A 20472-nucleotide genomic window follows, 5' to 3' on the forward strand; every position below is an offset into this window, starting at 1 on the left:
TGCATCAATCTGCTTTTGCATTTCCTCTTTGATTTTGATCGCCATGTCCGACCGAGTTCTTCTTAACTTTTGCTTGATCGATGGACACTCTGGCCTCAGCGGTAAATGATGCTCCACAATATCGGTGTCCAACCCTGGCATGTCTTGGTATGACCAAGCAAACACATCAGTATATTCTCGGAGAAGCTCTATCATCCTCTCTTTGACCTCTGGCGCGAGCAATGCTCCAACTTTGACTTCTTTTCTATCCTCTTCAGACCCTAAGTTGATTACTTCCATAGGCTCTTTGAATGGTTGGATGGTATTTTCTTCATTTTCGAGCAGTCTAGAGATTTCATCTGGAATGTTTTCCTCTTCTTCTTCCGCTTCGTACACAGGGAATTCAAAATTGCAAGAGGGCATAGGGTCATTGGTTTTAATGGATATGTCATGAATTAATATGAACATGTGATTTTATGCTTGTTTTAAAAAACAGATAAAAGTGTGAAGTTATGTGCAGCTATCTGGAAGTGTTTATTTGCTTTTTTTTTAGATTACCATTTTCCAGAAGAAAAAAAACAACAAAATAATAAAAAACAATAATATGGAAACAAAATAACATTTTCATTGATTTAATTCTTCAAACACAAGCCCAAACATTGTCACTTTCGCCTTAGGCATAACGAAAGGATTTTTTTGAAAAGAAAACAGACAACAAAATATTACTTTGAAATGTGAACAACAACAGTAACATCAACAAAGGTCCAGTTTTGGCGAACTACTCTGTGAGCTATGAAGTCGGTCGAAAGATCTTTAGGATTGTCTTCCACAATGGCATTGGCTTCAGCTGCTTCGTCTTCTGACCTCGGGATGTATTCAAGTTCTCTATGATGAGGAAAGTAGAAAGGCACATATGCATCTTCCGCCTCAAGATCATATTCAGTATCATCGTAGTAAGGTTCCCATGTTGAATCATTATCCTCATTGACAACACTAACTTCTGGCAAAGTGGGATTAATGAACCCTCCACTATGGAAAGTTTCTTTGATTGAACGAACAGATCTACTTCCTTCTGCAATCTTCTTGGAAGTAGGAGAAAAGCCTGAACCCTCTCGGTGTTTATTTTCTGGGAGATCCAAAATTATTCCCCAACCATCGGTTATACCATCATTGACTAGCCGTTGTGCATCCTTGAATGAAGAGATAGATACTCCTCTCTTGATATCTTTTTCAATCAAAGAAAGGGCTTGGAATTGAGTTCCAACATCTTCTTCAGGTTCAAGATAAGAGAAAGATGATAAGTGGCTCACAACCAGTGTTTTCTCCCCACAGACAGTCACTAGCTTCCCGTTCTTCACAAATTTAAGCTTCTGATGCAGAGTGGAAATGACTGCCCCAGCTTCATGGATCCAAGGCCGACCCAATAAAAAACTATACGCAGCTTCTATGTCCATCACCTGGAATATTATCTGGAAAGCATGAGGTCCGATGGTCATAGGAAGGTTAACTTCTCCAATGACTGTTTTTCTGGAACCATCAAAAGCTTTGACAATAATCCCGCTACTCCTCATAGGAGCACCTTGAAAAGAAAGTCTGGAAAGTGTCGACTTCGGTATGACATTGAGAGACGGTCCTATATCAACTAACACACTTGACAAAGAGTCATTCCTATAGTTGATTGAGATATTTAGTGTCATGTTATGATTTCTTCCTTCTTCTTGGAGCTCTTCATTACTGAAACTCAAGTTGTTACAGGTCGTGGTGTTAGCGACGATACCATCAAATTGTCCAACCGTCACATCATGGTCTACATAAGCTTGTTCTAAGACTTTCTGCAAAGCTTCACGGTGAGCCTCATAGTTCATCAACAAAGATAACACAGATATCTTGGAAGGTGTATGCAGTAATTGTTCCACCACATTGTATTCACTTTTCCTGATGAGCTTCAACACCTCATCATCATCACTTTTCGGATTCATTTTATCAGATTGGCTAACCGGTTCAAAAGGAATCTCAACATGAGCCTGCTTTCCTGCTGCGACATCCTTAGTCCTTTTTGCAAATATACGCCCAGTCCTTGTGACTCTGCTTACATCAGCGACGTTAACAATGGAGGGTAGAGGAACATCATTTCCATTCTCAATCATTGTAGCATTGTACTTGTAAGGCACGACTTTATCAGATTGGTATAGAACTGGGCCCGGTAAGTTAATGACCAAAGGAGTCACAAAAGTCTTCTGACTGTCATAAGTAATATGTATAGGCTCAGAGTCGTTGAACTGAGGAACTATGACATTCACTTCGTTGTCACTATTGACCATATTGACTTGATTATAATCTCTGTCTCGGTAGGCTTCAATGTAACCTTGGTCCATTTGATCCTGAAGATCCATTACAACAGTTAGGCATCCTTGAGAGTTCCTAGAACAAACCCTACAAGAGGCATAGTTATGTGGAGGAACAAAACCATTCTTGCTATATCTGACGTGTTTCTTTACTAAGCTCTCTCCCAATAATCGTACATCATAGACCCAGAAACTGCCTGGGCAACCATATACCATGTTAACTGAGGCTGAACCATGTTGCGGTAGAGGATTAACTTGAACATTGGGGTTTACGTACTTAAATAAAAGGAGACCACTCTTGATGAGCCTCTGAACATCTGACTTTAGACCAAAACAGTTTTCAATGTAATGTCCTGGTGCCCCTTGATGGTAAGCAAAAAATTGATCTGCCTTGTACCAATAGGGAAGGTCCTTTGGCACATGTGGTGGAGACCTTGTCTGGACATGATTTTTAGCTAGCAGTGCAGGAAACAATTCTGCATAGGACATTGGGATAGGATCAAACTGTGGCCTTTTTTTAATACAGTTTTGATTGTTGAATTGAGAGCGAGCTTGTTGTGGAGGTTGTTGATGTTGTTGATTTGGTGGTTGTTGCTGATGTTGTTGAGGATAATGTTGTTGATGTTGATGCGAGAACTGTGGTTGATAAATTGGCGCTACCATTGGTGGACTAATGATTGGTGAAACGGCTGCAACATGTTGATACTTTCTTCTTTGTCTTCCGTATGAAACGACACTAACATCTGATTCTTTCTTTTTGGAGAAATTATTGGCAAATTTCTTAACATGACTAGAAGCGTCGGCTTCCTTAGTCAAACGTCCCTCTCGGACTGCTTCCTCAAGTCGCATGCCCATGTTTACCATCTCGGTGAAATCACTGGGTGCACTGGCGATCATGCGGTCATAGTAGAATGAACTCAGATTTTTCAAAAAGATTTTAGTCATCTCACCATCATCATCTTCAACCTCTCTCTCTCTCATTTTCGTTTTCTTTTTCCCACTATTTTTCCAATCTTTCATCAATCATATCTCTCTCATTTCTCAACCATTTTTCATGAAATAAAGATCAAAATCGCATAGAAAAATGCAAGGAACACAATGGTACCATGGGTTTTGGCTAATCCTCAAAGAAGGAGATGCACGAAGGCAAAAACCAGAACTAAAACTTTAGGTTTCATGCAACATAATTTCACATAAACAACAATATAAATGACATGTAAGCTAATGATCCTTCTTAACATAATAAATGCTACATATTTGCTTCAGAAATCAAAATGAAATGACGTATGTATGATGAGTTTCAAAGTGCAAGAATATACCTATTGGAGAAAGGTCCAATGCCTCTTCAACACTACTTTCAGCTACTGTTTGATGCCTCTCCTAATGCTTATGTGTTCTCAGAAGATGATTGAAACCTTTGGTTTGCAGAATGCACAAGCCAAATGAGAGAATGGAGGTTAAGGTTGAAAAGCTCTCAAGAATGGAGTTTTTCTTAGAAAGCTTGGTGTATGGATAGATGAGGTTTTGTCCTCTATTTATAGGGATCCTTGGGGGTTCAAGAAGCCTCAAATATCATAAAATAATTAAGACTTGTACTAGTTTGCTTGCTTGGTTGGTTCTTGCACAAAACACCAAGTAGGAAGCATGGCAAAAGCATGGGGGGCTTGGAGTGTTTTATTGGGCTTTGTCTGAAGTGTAGAAGTAGATTTAATGTTTAGAGTTGGTATGTATCAGAGCCAAAGTAATTTGGGAGCTCAATGGTACTTAATGTTGGGTTAAAGCCACTTTACACAAATGGAAGTGTGACCTTTATGCCAAAAATGGAATGATTCATTGTGTAATGGTTTGGTTGCTTGAATAATGGCTCAAAAGTGTGTGTTATATTCTGATTAGAGTGAGATTTAGAAGCAAGAAGTACATGTACTTGTGGATTTGTTTGGATTTGTAGTGTACTTTATCTTAGAATTTGACTTATGAACCATTCCATGAGGTTGTCTTCCCAAATTCGATTCTCTTAGCTCGAGCACGGGAATTTATTGACCTTGGACATTTTGGAAATATGGAATCATGATCTACAACTTTCATGTTGATCACTTTTCTTGAATCAGTTGGGATCTGGGTGAAAAACTGGCATAAAGTTGGTTACTTGACTAGGTTAGCATGCTGAAAATTTCACTAAGTGTTTTACCACTTGACAAACAAATGAATCATCCACTTCATGACCCCATATCTCCTTATTCGTGAATTTTTTGAGGTTTTATCACATAGGAAAAAATTGGAGTATGAAGCAAGGTCTTTAATTTGATCGTTGGAGCAAAGAAAACGGTGGCTTGGATCATAAGGTATGGCCTTGGAAAGTTGGATACTTGGACATGTTTTTTAGGGACTTGGTAAAAATTTCAAAATCTCCATCTTTGCCCTTTTTGCAAGTAACCTTGATTTTCTTGACTAAACTTGATCAAATGACTTCAATGATCATATTTTCATAATCCTTGACTTGAAAAGTCGATAGTTGACCAAAAATCTTAAAAGTCAAACTTTGACTTTAAGCATTTGTTGACTTTTTCATCAGTTGTGTTCAAACTTTCATCTGCTTGTGAACCTAACCTCTTGAGCCATATGAATTGTATGAGTGGGTTATGAGTACACATTTTAATACCTTGGATCATGCCTCAAGCCATAGAATCATGCTTTGGTCAAAGAGCCAACATCAAGTTGACTTTGACCAAAACCCTAATTTTGAGTGTTAGATGAATTGTGGCTTGATGAACTTGAGATGGAATGATCTTGAAATCGATTCTTATTGATGGAAGTCACTTGATTACTTGGTAAGAATGAGGAGTTTGAAATGTTAAAACTCATGTCAAGTCTTGATTGATCAATCTTTGAAAGCTTTTGGTGCAAAACCCTAGCTTAAGACAAACAAAGTAAAAAATCTTTTTTGTATTTTCAATAGGTTAGTAGTACAAAAATGCTAGATGTCATCCAAATGGTACAAATGATGGTGGCATCTTAGTGTTGAAAATTAGGGTATGACATTATCGATATTTCCCTTTTCCCTTTTAGGAATAAATAAAGTTTGGTGGCGACTTTGTTCAGTCCATCATTGCAGGCGTGCGATTGCGCTTCGCTAAGTCATGTTCTCATTTTTCGAGGTGCGACACATATGTCTAAAACGAACTGTTGTACCCCAAAATTTGCCCTTCCCTTTTTGCTTGAGACTCATATCTCATTCATAAGCGTTATTCATTCATGATTAACACATGTTAACAAGCATCATTAATTCAAGGTGGTGGGCAATGAAAATATGGGCTTTGGCCTAAGGACGATGATTTTCCTCATCATGTGGGTTGAAACCCTAATTGCTTAATTCTTTGGGACCTCAACTACTGAGGTCTACATTTTGAAATTCATTTGTACAGCCCAACCCTAACTCCTGACTTTGCTCCTATGGGATCTTGTGTTTGACCTTCTGTGTGAGTGACTTGACTTCTGGAACCTAATTGTAGGCTCACGGTTTAAGATACTGATTGAGTAGCTTGATGGTTGGTTAGAAACCCTAATGAGGAATTATTGGTACTCAAGTGCTTTGCTTGGATGACTTAAGGTCTTGGAGGTTGTGTCCCAGTACCTATTTCATCCTAACCCTAACCTTTGATCTTAGGGTGGACTAAACCTTGTGGTTTGCTTGGAAGGATTGAAAACCCTAGTCTGGTTCATTGCATTGATAAGTTGCTGATTGGATTTGAACTTGGGCCACTAAACCCTAGTACATGAGGTGTTTTATGCCAAGCATGATTGCATCCATATTCTACTACATATGTCATGGCATGATCACAAGCCTCACTATCATTCTTTCATTCAATGTACATTGATTCCAATCAGTTCAGGGCCATCTTGAACGTGGATTTTTCAATCAGAGAAACCTATTTCATCACCTTTTTGCATCAGTTGACCAAAGCCAACTTACTAGATTTTTATCCCACAATCGTCGGGACATTGCTCTTGTTGTCCATCATTCATCCATGTCCATTCCAAATATCATGACCCATTTTAAAACCAAAGTTATTTTCCCACCTTTCTCATCTTCAAATTTTATTCATTTTAAACCATTTTCAAACCGTGTTCATTGGTAGCCATCACTTACATTCTTGTCTATTCTTAAATCTTGTACACAAACCATGTTAAACTAAGATTGTTTTCAAACCAACCTTGTTCATTACAATAGCATCAAACCAAATCAAATTTGCATACACAATTGAATAATTCAATTTCAATTAATCCACATCACATTTTCAAGGCATGTTCATGTTTCAATTCCGAACCAAGACATGGACCTAACATTCATCATACACCATTATTCAAAGCCACACTCAAATTCAAAACTATAACTTTCATTTCCATCTCAGTTGTGTACTTCATTCTATAACCTATAAGCCACGTCCAAAGCAATCCAAACATTAAATTTCATTTTCCAACTGCAAGTTCAACGTTCATGCTTCAAATGCATCACTATTTTAAAGGCATTTTCCATACATCAATTATACATTTTCAATGAGTTACGTTTGAGTTGTGTAATATGTTTGGAACTTGTTAAATGAGTTACGTTTGAGTTGTGTAATACATTTTCAAGGAAGAAGCGTTTCATTACCTGGCGGCTCAAGAATCTGTTTGCACGTCGTCTTCTCCGACCGAAGTTCGTCGGAGCTATTACAAGGTAAACATTCCTCTTACATTTTCCACGAATCGACCAAACTTTAGCGTTGATAACCCCTTGGTCTATGAGAGTACCCTCACTTCGACGTCAGTTAATTGAACTTGGAAGAATTTAGGGTTCTTGACTGAAATTTCCAATTGGACTATTTAGAGTTAAGATTAAAGTCTTTCATGGAGATATTTGGGTTCAGAACATGGAGTAGATGAAGATTTTAGTTTCGATCTGTGTTGTCGGGGTAGCTCCGTCGCCGAGGAAGCCTCCGACGCGGCGAAGATGGTGATGGAAATAAGAGAGAATGAGAATGTGTTTGACTGCTCTTCTCGTTCTGTTTTCCTTTTGATAGATTATATTCACCTGTATTAATAACATGACCGTTGTTTTGGTTTCCCAGACTGCTCTTTTCGATGGATTATATTCACGTGCATTAATAACGTGGCCGTTGTTGTGGTTTCCCATGCGTGCATTCATTGGCCAACTCATGCCTGTTTGACTGACCACGCTGACTCCCTACTGATTCATCTTCATGGCCACAGTAGTGTTATTATCCACTCCTTGCTCACTCTTTTGGATTAAAATGCATATTTTAGTTGGGCTTGAGTTTGGGCTTAAGGGTTTTAGTCGCTGAACAGACACAGTTCAAGCCGTTGCACCCCCTACATCGTTGGCAGTAACGATTGGGCCTCCGTTGTGAGGCCCATGTGAAGATTCAATTTCGCACTCCCCCATAGAAAACATGCACCCCTTCCACAAGTTGGGCTTTGGTTGGACCTAATAGGATGGGCATGTATGCGCCCCTTCATCCCATAAATTAGGGTCTGTACCCTTAATTTTGTTTTAATCCATTTTAGTGTTGATTTAATTAGGATTAGTAGTTGTAATTAGGTTATATTTAGAATGTTAGATTTAATTAGCAATATTAGACTTTAGTTAGGATATTGAAAGCCTTTAGATATTAGAATTAAATTCTAGAATTAGAGTTAATTAGGTTTAAATAGCTATTAGATTTTTAATAGTGATTAGAACCAAATTTTAGGTTAATTAGGAATAATAGATTTCTAGAATTAGAGTTAATTAGAATATTAAAAATAATTAGAATTAGACTAGATTTTAGAAATATTAACCTTTAATTTTGATTAGGTTTTAAAGTGGATTAGGCTTAGTTAGATCCTTTAGAATTAGGTTTAATCAATTTGGTTTAGGCATTAGATTTAGCGTTTTAATTGATTGTTGCTTTGTTAGAAATTTGTTATCAATATTTTGTGATATGACCATTTTACTCTTTAGGAGTGATTTGGATGTTTTAGCCATATAATAACATGTTCCCTTAGCATTTTAATATAGAATGTAAACCAAGATTTGTGACTAACTATAACATGCTCTCTTAGGCTAGATTGATCATTTCTAACCATCAAATTAGGTGTTAACCTAGTTTTCAAATTACATCAAAGCCCCGGATTCAAATTGATCAAAAGCAAGCTTGGTCAATTAAATCCTTTGAACTTGTATGATCCCACAGTCTACATTGAGTGACCAAAAGACCCTTGGTCACTTAATAAGACTTTTTCTCTAAGTTGTGGAACTCGAAGCCTCAAGTCAACTTTTCAATTAAGGCGTCCTCAGTTATACTAAGAAGTGGATAATACAATCATATCAAAGGTGACATCTTCAAGAGCCTGTTAAATCAAACCTAGGATTGTGTGGCATGAGCCTTAAGAAATGGAGAAGGAAGGGGACTGGAGAATTCCTACCTCCATTCTGGATATCTTTGGGTATGGGACGAATGACTCAGTGCTCATCGTATTCACCTCTATTCATAGACTTTAGCACAATTCTAATCATACGATTGACAAGTCTCTCTCTTCACAAAGCATCATGCAACAAGTAAGGACTACATCAATAACTTATCAATCATGAATCAAGTTGTACGACACGATCCTTAAGCAATGGAGAAGGAATGAGACTGGAGAATTCCTACCCCCATTCTGAATATCTTTGGTTATGGGACGAATGATCCAACGCTCATCGTATTCACCTCTATTCATAGACTTAGTGCAATTCGGATCGAACGATTGATATGGTCTTCATCAACACATCAACAAAATTCTCCTCTCTCCACTTGAAAGTTAGGATGAAAATTACATGCCATGAGCCTTAAGTAATAAAGAAGGAATGAGACTGGAGCTTTCCTACACTCATTCTGGATATCTTTGGGCGCGGGACGTTTGGCCCGTTGCTTATCGTATCCACCTTTACTCATAGACTTTAGTGTGATTCTTATCAAGTAACTATCAAGTCTATTCCACTCTTCCATTTAATCAGTCAATCATCTTCTTTTGCCTCATCAATCATCTTATTTTCAGCCTTAGTGGGCTGAACTACGAAAACTTTGATTTCCTTATTGCACTATAAGGATAGGTAGGAAGGAGAATTCATATTCTTCGTGAGCTACCCTATTTATTAATCCATTCTTTATTCATCAACCAATACTATCTTTTTTAGATAAAATACTACTTTTCCTTTGTTTCCATGTTCATCCCTTTAGGATGCTTAATGAATAGTCCGTCTTGTGTACCAAGAGTTGTTTGGCTTGTACCCAAACATTTAATTCCTTTGTTTTTGGTTATTTCACCATAGTGATACCATGCCTCGGGTCCCTCACATGTTGGTTTAACTTTACTCTTCGGTTCAAAGTTTATTCCTTCATGGATCCAAAATATCATTCTCTTTGAACTCGAATTGTCTGTTCCATAGCAAGTGATATATCATATCCCTGTGCCAATCAATACTTCCTTTTGGGTTCCATATTCACCTTTTTAGTACGACCTAATCAATGTATATCTTTGCATCAAGAGTTGTTTGACTTATTCCCATACATTTAATTCTCTTTGTTTCCAGTCATTCAACGAAAGTCATACCATGCCTCGGGCCCCTCACTTGTCGATCTGTCTGTTTACTCTTTGATTCAAAACCATTTGCCTTTCTGGATTCCCATGTTACCATGTTGTTGGTATGAGCTATAATTTTCATCATTCTCAATCTCTCTCTTTGTTTCCTTAGTTCTTCGAACTACGATTGCTCTGACTTTCTCATTGCACATTGAGAATACGTAGGCACGAGGATGCGAATCCTTGACGAGCATAATCCTAATTATTCCTCCTTTTTCCTCAGGGAATTATCCATACCTTTCATGATCCAGTATCTACCTTCACTCATTACCGTTCACCCTAGTGACATACTGTTTCTTTACAATCAAATACACTTTCTTTGGACACCCATATATACCCTTTTAGAACGCCTAATGAAAAATTCGCGTTTGTACCCAGAGTTGTTTGGATTGTCCCCAGACATTTAATTATTCTTTTTCGTTCCAACCATATAGTGATACCATGTCTTAGACCCCTCACTTATGCTCCATGCCACCTTTACCTCTATGGTACAAACTCCATTTCTCTTATGGATTCCAATATACCTTTACCTTTGGTTTCAAATCATACTTTTTCAGTCATTGTTATCAAATCCTTCAATTATGTGACTTTGGTCACTTTATTCCATTCATCTCCATGATTCACTCATTATTCTAACTTCATTCACTTCACGTGATATACCTATTCTCTGAGCCAAATACATTATCCTTTGTGGTCCATCTTTTACCCCTTTGTGAAACAAGAGATGTTTGTGTTGTGAAACCAAACACTTAATTCATTCTTTTTCAGGTTATCCCAATACAGTGATACCATGTCTTAGACCCCTCACTTGTTGGTTCATACCTTACTCTTGGGTTCATATGACACCCCTTGTTGGAGTTCAAATCATATTATCCTTTGGTTTAGACCATACTGTTATCACAACTTCTTTTCATCTCCCACCACTAGTTCTTTGAACTTCGAAGCTCTGAAATCCTCATTGCACTATGAGGGTTCGTAGGCATGAGGGCCCTAATCCTCATCGAACACTTTATCTATTTATTTTCCTTTATCATTCTTTTGCGAGTAATCTTTAGATAAGACCTATTCGAGTGAGAATAATCAAAACGGTTCCCATGGAGTACCATGGATGTAAGGGGTGTTAATACCTTCCCCTTGCATAATCGACTTCCTTACCCATCATATCTCTTTCCCCTGGGTTTTATCGATGTTTTCCCTTTCCTTCGGGAATAAATAAAGTTCGATGGCAACTCTGTTGTATGTTCGAGTGTGCGATACGTTCGGGTATATTTCCGATAGCTTCACAAACAACAACAACAAAAAAGAAAAACACACACAAAATAGTAACAATAAAAAATATAAAAATTAGAACTTTACAAATGTCTAACACAACAAAAGAAAAATTGGAACTTCATTAGTAATGAATTAAGAGAAACCCATGATGATAAAACCAAAAGTAACAAATTTGGACAAAGTTGAACAAAGATAAAAGTGAAGAAAATATAAATGAGTCAAGATAATCTCTCTGACCTAATAAAGTGTGTTTTTGTCAAGTCCTTCAGTGAACATCTTAACGTAAACAATTCTAAGATAACTAACCTTTAAGTCTGAGTAAATGAGAGAGAGAGAGAGAGGGAGAGAGAGAGATTTAAAAAGGGTTGATTCACAAAGTTTTCTTTGTTAATGAGCTTAACTCATAAATTATAGAAGAAGAAAAAACCACCAAAATATCTCTCTCTCTCTCTCCCTCTCTCTCTCTCTCAGTGTGTGAGTTTTGTCGTATCTCTATGAAAACACCTTTTCATGTAATGACTTGACTTTGAGGACCATGGAGATGGAGATGTCGACGATTAGGTTTTGTGGGTTTAGAGAGAAAACCATGTCAATTAGGTTTCATAATGCCAATTAGGTTTTAAGAGAGAGGAGAAAAAACAATAATTTTAAAATAAATTAAAAAGTCATGTTAAAAACCAGTTAGATTACATAATGGAAATGAGGTCTCCGCACATGCAAAACGTAACCTTTTTTTCAAAATTTAACGGAAAATACCAATTAGACTAACTAAGCAGTTATTAAGGGACTAACCTGTAATGATTTTTTTAGTTAAAAGACCAAATTGAAACATTAAATTAAGTTAAGGGACTAAAATATGCATTAAGCCTTATTTTAATATCTAGTTAATATAGAAAGTGAAACATGAAAATTAGATGAGATTTGCTCAAAATGAGATAATCAATTACATAAAGATCTTTTCTTATGTATCTAAGAAAGATTCTCTCGTATCATCTTGTCGTTAGTTGCACATATTGATCTTGAGTTGCATTAAATAGATGTATAAACAACTTTTTTTAACGTTGATTTAGAGGAGAAGGTTTATATGAAACATCCTGAAGATTTCTCTTATAGTAATGGTGAGCACTTAATTTGAAAACTTAAAAAAATGTTATATGGTTTAAAATAAGTCTCTCGTCAAAGGATTCTTAAACTCTATGGAATAGATTTCTCATTTGGATTTGTTGAAAACCCCATGGATCAATGCATACACTTTACGGTTAGTGGGAGTAAAATTTGTTTTCTTATTTTATATTGGGGTGATATTTTAATTTCTACCAATGATAAGGGTTTTATACAAGAGGTGAACCAATTCCTCTCTAAAAACTTTGATATGAAGTAAATGGGTGAGGAATCTCATGTCATTAGCATTAAGATCCATAGAGATAGGCTTTAGATAGTTATATGACTATTATAAGAAACCTATATTAATAATTTTTTAGAAAGATATTAGAGTAATCTAGGCATGAACCACTAGAAAGCTGCAAAGAAAGTGTTGAGGTACCTTGAAGAAACAAAAGGTTATATGCTTATGTATAAGCTCACAGACATCTTATATGTGATAGGCCATTCAGATTCTGACTTTGATGATTGTGTTGATTCTCACAAATCAACATTAGGGTATATTTTTATGATGTCGATTGAGCTATTTCATGGTGAAGTACCAAATAAACTTTGGTTGCTTTGCTACTTCTACTATGGAAACTAAGCTTGTCTCTTGTTTTAAGGCAACTTCTCACGATGTATGGCTTAAGAGTTTTGTTTCTGAACTTAGAATCATTGACTCTATCTCTAGGCCTTTGAAAATTTTATTCAACAACTCAACTGTTGTCTTTATGGCTTAGAACATAAAAAGTGAAAGTTGAAGTAAACACATCGATGATAAGTACGTTTCCATTAGAGAAAGAGTTAAAGATAAAGTAGTGGTTATTAAGCACATTAGCAATGGCTTAATTATTATTGATCCTTTTACTAAGAGCATGCCACGATTGAAATTCAAGGATCATATAGAAAGTATGGGACTTGGTTCCTCCTTATGATTATATACATTCAGTTCATTAATAAAACTCTTATATTGTGATGTATTCTCATATTTATGCACTTTATAATTTTTTTTTAAATGTATTTTATTTGGACCAAGAATAAATATATGATTTATTCATTAATTTTAGATACCACATTACGTATGCACTTAAGAAGCAAAACATGTCGTAATACATAAATTTAGAAGAGTTGTCGATATTATCAAGTGTTTATTTCTTAAGGAAGGTATATGATGACTAAATTTAGCTCACTAATTAGATCATATGAACCATGTGGGAGAATGTAACACTATAATATTTTTTATAGATTGATTTTTAGTAAAAACCCGCATTTAAGTGGTCCATAGATTTTGAGAGTTTTGATCTTTAAAGGTCTCAAGTTTAATGGTCATTATATTGGATGGTAACGATTTTTAATTCTTGATGGTAGAATCAAATGTATAAATAGATATTTATCCCTATGCTTGCTCTCCTTTCACTATTTAGAATATACATCATCTATATAATAGAGAGTAAAAGCTTGGAAGACTCAAAGGCAGTGCACTCACAATATTGTAAGTTTGTAACAATGACTGGAGGCAATTATATTATTTCTATTTTATGTATTTGGTTTATTGATCTTGTTGTTCTTTTGTTATCAGGAACATATGATCAATATAATCATATAATTTTTTTCTTTTTCTAGTAGACCTCCTCAATTTTTTATCAACATTATCTTATGGGTCATATTGATCAGCTGATAATCCAGTAGATCAAACATTAAGGAAGTCTAATAAAACAAGAAAAACAAACGAAATTATATAATTATATCGATTATATGTTCCTGAAAACAAAATAACAAAAAAAATCAATAAATCAAATGTGGAAAATATAACTAATATAATTACCTTCAAACATTGTTATTGTGTTGTAAGGGCATTACATTTGAGTCTTCCAAACTTTTACTCTCTACTATATAAAAATGATGTATATTTTGAATAGTGAGATGAGAACAAGCTTATGGACCAAAAATCTATTTTTAAGTTTGATTCTATCATCAAAAATTAAAAAATTGTTACCACCCAATATAATCACCATTGAACTTGAACCCCTTAAAAAAATAAAAATTCTCAAAACCTATGGACTACTCAAATGTGGAATTTTACTAATGATCAATTTATAAAAAAAGTTATAGTATTAGATTATCATCCCCTCTCTCTCTCAAATTAGATTTGCTGGTCTATTGAGTTTTACATACTTTTTCAAATAATGATTAATTATATTGGTTTTTATGAGAAAATAAATTTCATATTTTAAAATATTTTGATTAATAGTTGTTTCTAATAAATACTTTTGGATAATCTTCCTGAAGTGAATCAGAAGAGATAAAAAATAAAACGGGGATCCAGTCTTGCTTATTATTTTCTTGGTCGTCTCTTCTTCCTCAATGGGAAGCCTTTTTATACCTATCACGCCTCCAGGGATCATTTAAGAAATGTCCCTTCGAATCTCATGTTTAAATTGTATTGATAACGTTTGTCGTCCTCATTATTATCATGTAACGTCTTCTTTATCACTTTATCACCTTTTATAACTCCCATGCAACTATGGAGGTACCTTGTAGCCGTTATGCTGATTTGTACACATATTCCGAAAACGTGTCTCCCATAGCCATGTAACCCGACTCCGATTGTCTCATACGCAGCAACCTGGAACTTGTTACTTTCTGCAGATACCCGACACCCCGAATTGCCATGCTCGACCCCAATGACTAATAACCCGACTTTGAAAATTTTGGGATGTACAATATTAAAATACAATAAATAAATATAAATTGATAGAAAAAATTAATGAATGTTGCAATATCATTCTTAAAAACACAAATAATACGAGACAATATATAAATCTATTATCTTGGCGGATGTTTCAGTTGGTAATCTTTGATCGATTAAGGTTATTCTTCGAGGTTTTTAGATACATTTAGTCTTCATATTTATTTTTCAAAAATTAGCTTTAAAAGAGTTAATATGGATCTTGTGTTTTTGGACTTACCTGGAGGTTTCTAATCTTCATCTTAAGTCTATGTGGGAACCCATATTTAGTCTTATTTCTAAATAGTTAAATACGCGAAGACATATGAATTTTATCCTTGTTTTGTTCTTGTCTCTCTAAAGATGTTTGTCAATGTTTGAAAATATTTTTAGGATTCAAAAAGGTTTCTATGGGATGGGGTCAAATGTGTTTCTAAGTTCTCTTTTGTTAAATGGTCTGATATCAGTAAGTCTATGCATCAAGGTGCCTTGGGATCTTCGTTTTGTCAATTTTCCCCTTTCAGAAAATTAGATATTTGATGACATTGTGTCATTGCATGTTTTCTGTCAAAGAAACAAAGAAAAACAAGTCGAAAATGATCAAATTTGATGAATAATGGCCAAAGAATTGAGCAAAAATGACTAAGTATGAAGAATTGGGGAGTTAGAGAAATTTGGTTGACAAAGGATCAAAAGCAAGCAAGCCACTGGAATAGTTACGCGTTGCATCGCGCGCTATCGTGCATGAGATAGAAAAGAAGAAAAATGGTATTGTATGCGTGGAAGAGCAACCAAAGCAGTATCACGTGCGTGATGCAATCTATTGCGAGCGTGATAGGCCATTTTTCTGGGTAATTTCTGACGCGTTCTGGTAGGATTTGATGGGTATAAAAAGGCAAACTTTGGAAATATTTAGGGGTTCTGCGATTGGAGACTGGAGAGTACGATTTACAATACCGAACGTGAGTTTTGGAATGCATTCAAAGCCATTGGAGGCCAAATCTTCAAAGAATTCTTATGCAATCTTATTTTTATCAATTACTTTTATAATTTTATCAGTATGAGTAGCTAAACACTTTTAGGTTAGGTTTTGTCTAATGAACCTGTTTCGAACATATGTTTAATTTGATGCTGCGTGAATTATCTTAGTTATATTTCTATTTAATTGCTTCTTTTACTTAAAGAGCATTATTTGAGATACTCTGTTAATGTGATTATGGACGTATAGGGAATACTGGCCCTTAGCATATGCGTATGATCTAGGGTAATTATCGTACTTACGCTGGTTAAATAGGGATATGAGACCTCAAGTAGTGGTCTTAGACTTAATGTACTATATTATCGCCTGATTTCACTTACGCCGGTTGAATAGGGATATGAGATCTCTAGCAGGAATCAGTGAGCTACACACCAAGAGATTGGGTATAATAAATTAAGTGTTTTGGACCTTAACATGAGTATTCTTTGTCATTTTTCAAGAGATTTTTTTTGTCAATTTTTGGTCTTAGATCAAGCCTTCCTCGCCAATTCTTTTGTTTTGATTTTCTTTTTCTTTTTGAAACAATATATCATTAAAAAAACGAGACAAAAGATAAATGAAAAAAAATACAATTTGAAGTATATTATAAAAACTCTTAAAGTGATAATATTTAATAAACGTATACTTTTCATCTCACTTCTATTATAATATATTAAATCTAATGCAGCAGATTATTTTACGACATCAATTAAAATCTAATGTGTCACCTTAAAGATTGAATCTTGGAATAAATTTACTCAATTATAATTTAACTTCTATTTCAAAAAGATATGTTATAAAAATATTATTATTAAATATCTCAAAAGAGTTAATAATTAAACATAATTATCACTCTTTATCTAATTGAGTCTTTTCACCTTACATCTATAAAAAATAATAATAAGTACACCGTTTTATTAATAAGACACTATTCTTTTTTTATAACTACACTATTTTGTTAAATTACAAAACATCACAAAAAGAAACAATCATTAAAAAAAACTGATGACTAACAAAAAAAAATTCTTACAAAATTTAATAATTACAATAATTTCATTAGTTGATCAGTTTTCATAATTAATTTAAATTTTATTTACAAATTAATAAAATACAGTTACACTTCAACCTTTGTTCCAAATATATTACAAAAATCTTATTTTTATATATCTTAAAAGAGTTAATCACAACTAAACACAAATATCACTATTTATATAATTCAATCTTTTACCTACACCTAAAAAAAATAATGATTACACTATTTTATTAATAACTACACTATTTCTTTTTTTTTCTAGAGTCTAATACCTGAAAATATAATAACTATATTATTTTGTTAAATAAAAAACCATGTAGCACAAAAATAAACCGTTCATTCAAAAATAAAAATGAAAAATGGATGACTAACAAAATAATGATATTAAATATATAAAATTCTAACAAAATTTAATAACTACAATAATTTTATTAATCGATCAATTTTCATAATTAATTTGAACTTTATTTACAAATTAATAATTAAAAACTATAAAATAGTAATATTTTGGTTTCTAAATGTTAAAAAAAAATCATGTGATCAAAATTTTTAATAGCAAATCATCTTATTATTTGATTAACTTTTCTAACTAATTTGAGTTTTTTAATTTTAAAATTACAAAATTCTAATGTATAATTTAAAAACACAATATACACTTCCTCGATAACATGAAATATTCCCATTACATACAAATAAAAAAATTAGTCTTAACTAAAAAAAAGTAGCCACAAAATTCAAAATAATTAACATATTTTAATCCAACAAAAAATAATTGAATAATATCAAAATAATTTTATAATTTCTTTTTGTATTTAACTAAAAACTTGAAACTACATCAATACCATTCTATATATAAAACATATCCAAAACAATTAAAAATATATAAATTAAATATCTTTATATTTGAAGAAAACAATAAAATATCAACAATTACGATATTCAAATAAATACAAAATTGATTAAAAAAATGTTAAACATAAGTGCGTTGGGCGGATTACCATCTAATTATATTTAAATCACATCCTGATTATATTATTCTCATTAATTTGTGGATGTCCAAAACTTAATGCTGATTTTGCATCAAATCATATTACCATCTATAAATAGGACTCCAACTTCTTATGTTGCCAAGCTGAACCACTTAAAATATTGTTTCTTTGAACCTTATTATTGTTTTATGATGAGTTACACTCCTAGTTTCCTCTCATTACTCCCTCTGTCCTTTTGGCCTCTTTTCTTTGTTATGTCTTTTGCCTTTGTTATTATTAAATCTCTAACATATCATCACTTGATGAATATGAAGCCAAAAATACCAAAATTGCCACCAGGTCCCAAACCATGGCCTATTGTTGGCAATCTTCCTGAAATGCTTGCAAGCAAATCACCAACTGAGTGGATACACAAAACTATGGAAGAATTCAACACTGATATAGCATGTATTCGCCTAGGAAATGTCCATGTTATCCCAGTTACATGTCCCACAATTGCTCGTGAATTCTTGAGAAAACATGATGCTGATTTTGCATCAAGACCAAAAACCATGGCCACTCATATCATCACCAATGGCTACTTGACTTCAGCCCTTGTACCCTCCGGCCAACAATGGAAAAAGATGAAGAAAATCGTTGCGACCGATTTGCTATCTCCATTCAGACATCAATGGCTTCAACAAAAAAGAAACGAAGAAGCCGACAATCTTATGTTTTATGTCTACAACAAATGCAGCAATGGCGAACTTGTGAATGTTAGGATTGCAACACAACATTACTGTGGTAATGTCTTTAGAAAAATATTTTTTAATACGAGATACTTTGGAAATGGTATGAAAAATGGAGGGCCTGGTGTTGAAGAAATTGAACATGTTGATGCTGTTTTCCAATTGCTTAACCATATTTATGCTTTCTCTGCATCTGATTATATTCCATGGTTGAGGTTATTTGATTTTGATGGACATAAGGACAAGGTAAAAAATGCAATGAATATAATAAACAAGTATCATGATTCTCTCATTGAAAAGAGAGTCAAACAATCGAAAGGTGGATCAAAAAATATTGAAGAAGATTTGCTAGATGTTTTGATTTCTTTAAAAGATGTCAATAATAATCTGTTATTGACAATGAACGAAATCAAGGCTCAAACTATTGTAAGACATCCATTATTTTCCTTTATCTTTCTCTTACTTTTACTAACAAATTATTTTTAATATATTAATAAATATTATACAGAAACAGATAACAAACTCCAATGTTAGGATGACAAAACCAGCAATTATATTGAATATTCATTTAGTACATTTAAACTAAACTATTATTATATGCTAAATTTCTATGCAGGAATTGATGATGGCAATGGTAGACAATCCATCAAACGCAGTTGAATGGACATTGGCCGAAATGTTAAATCAACCTGTTCTATTAGAAAAAGCCATAGAAGAATTGGACAATATAGTTGGAAAAGATAGGCTGGTCCAAGAATCAGATATTCCTAATCTCAAATTCTTGAAGGCTTGTGCAAGAGAAGCTTTTCGCCTCCATCCCATATTTGCTTTCAATCTTCCTCATCTTTCTACGAATGATACAATAGTTGGAAATTTCTTGATACCAAAGGGTAGCCATGTTTTGCTTGGAAGAACTGGTCTTGGGAGGAACCCAAAAGTTTGGACGGAACCTTACAAATTTCAACCGGAACGTCATCTCAAGAATGATGGATATGATATATCTTTGACAGAGCCGAACTTAAAGTTCATATCCTTTAGTACTGGAAGACGTGGTTGTCCTGGTGTCAAGCTTGGCACTACAATGACTATTCTTTTATTAGCTAGGTTGCTCCATGGCTTCACTTGGAGTGCACCTCCCGATATATCAAAAATCAATCTTGATGAGCCATTGATGCTTGTAGCAAAGCCACGATTAAAAATAGATTTGTATAATTTTTTGTAGTGAAATATGTTGATTGAAGGAGAAAACTTGTGCTGATATTGCCAAAGGTTGAAGTTTAAGCCAGGAGCATTGCCGTCACCGGATATTGAAACTGTGACACAGATTTGTTTTCATAATGTCATTACTTTTTCTTTCTTCTCAGAACAATAAAGATAGTTTATGTTTTTATGTACTTGAAAATATGCTGCTAAATAAATTAGTTAAGGAAAGAAAAGATTTGTCTATATGGTTATTATAAATTATATTGGTATGCTGAGCCTTATTGAAATGAATACAGATCTTATGTACATTATTATCTACACATTTTAGATCGAAGACATACCACATAGCATTGATTCCAATTGAAATCACTA

At 34.1% G+C, this 20472-nt stretch overlaps 2 protein-coding genes across 2 annotated transcripts; one reads left to right on the plus strand and one right to left on the minus strand.

Moving 5' to 3' along the window:
* Window positions 1-701: 701 nt before the first annotated feature.
* LOC127080448 (uncharacterized) lies at window positions 702-3179 on the minus strand. Its single transcript, XM_051020767.1, has 3 exons — window positions 2985-3179; window positions 1715-2762; window positions 702-1612 (listed from the first exon to the last, which is right to left on the minus strand). The coding sequence occupies exons 1-3, from the start codon at window positions 3177-3179 to the stop codon at window positions 702-704; spliced, it is 2154 nt and encodes a 717-aa protein (XP_050876724.1).
* Window positions 3180-18360: 15181 nt separating this feature from the next.
* On the plus strand, window positions 18361-20119 carry LOC127080449 (isoleucine N-monooxygenase 1). The gene is made up of 2 exons (XM_051020768.1): window positions 18361-19323; window positions 19514-20119. Exons 1-2 carry the CDS (start codon window positions 18361-18363, stop codon window positions 20117-20119), a joined length of 1569 nt encoding a protein of 522 aa, XP_050876725.1.
* Window positions 20120-20472: the final 353 nt, after the last annotated feature.

Source organism: Lathyrus oleraceus, chromosome 5 (assembly GCF_024323335.1).
Source record: "Lathyrus oleraceus cultivar Zhongwan6 chromosome 5, CAAS_Psat_ZW6_1.0, whole genome shotgun sequence".
Classification (NCBI taxonomy): Eukaryota; Viridiplantae; Streptophyta; class Magnoliopsida; order Fabales; family Fabaceae; genus Lathyrus; species Lathyrus oleraceus.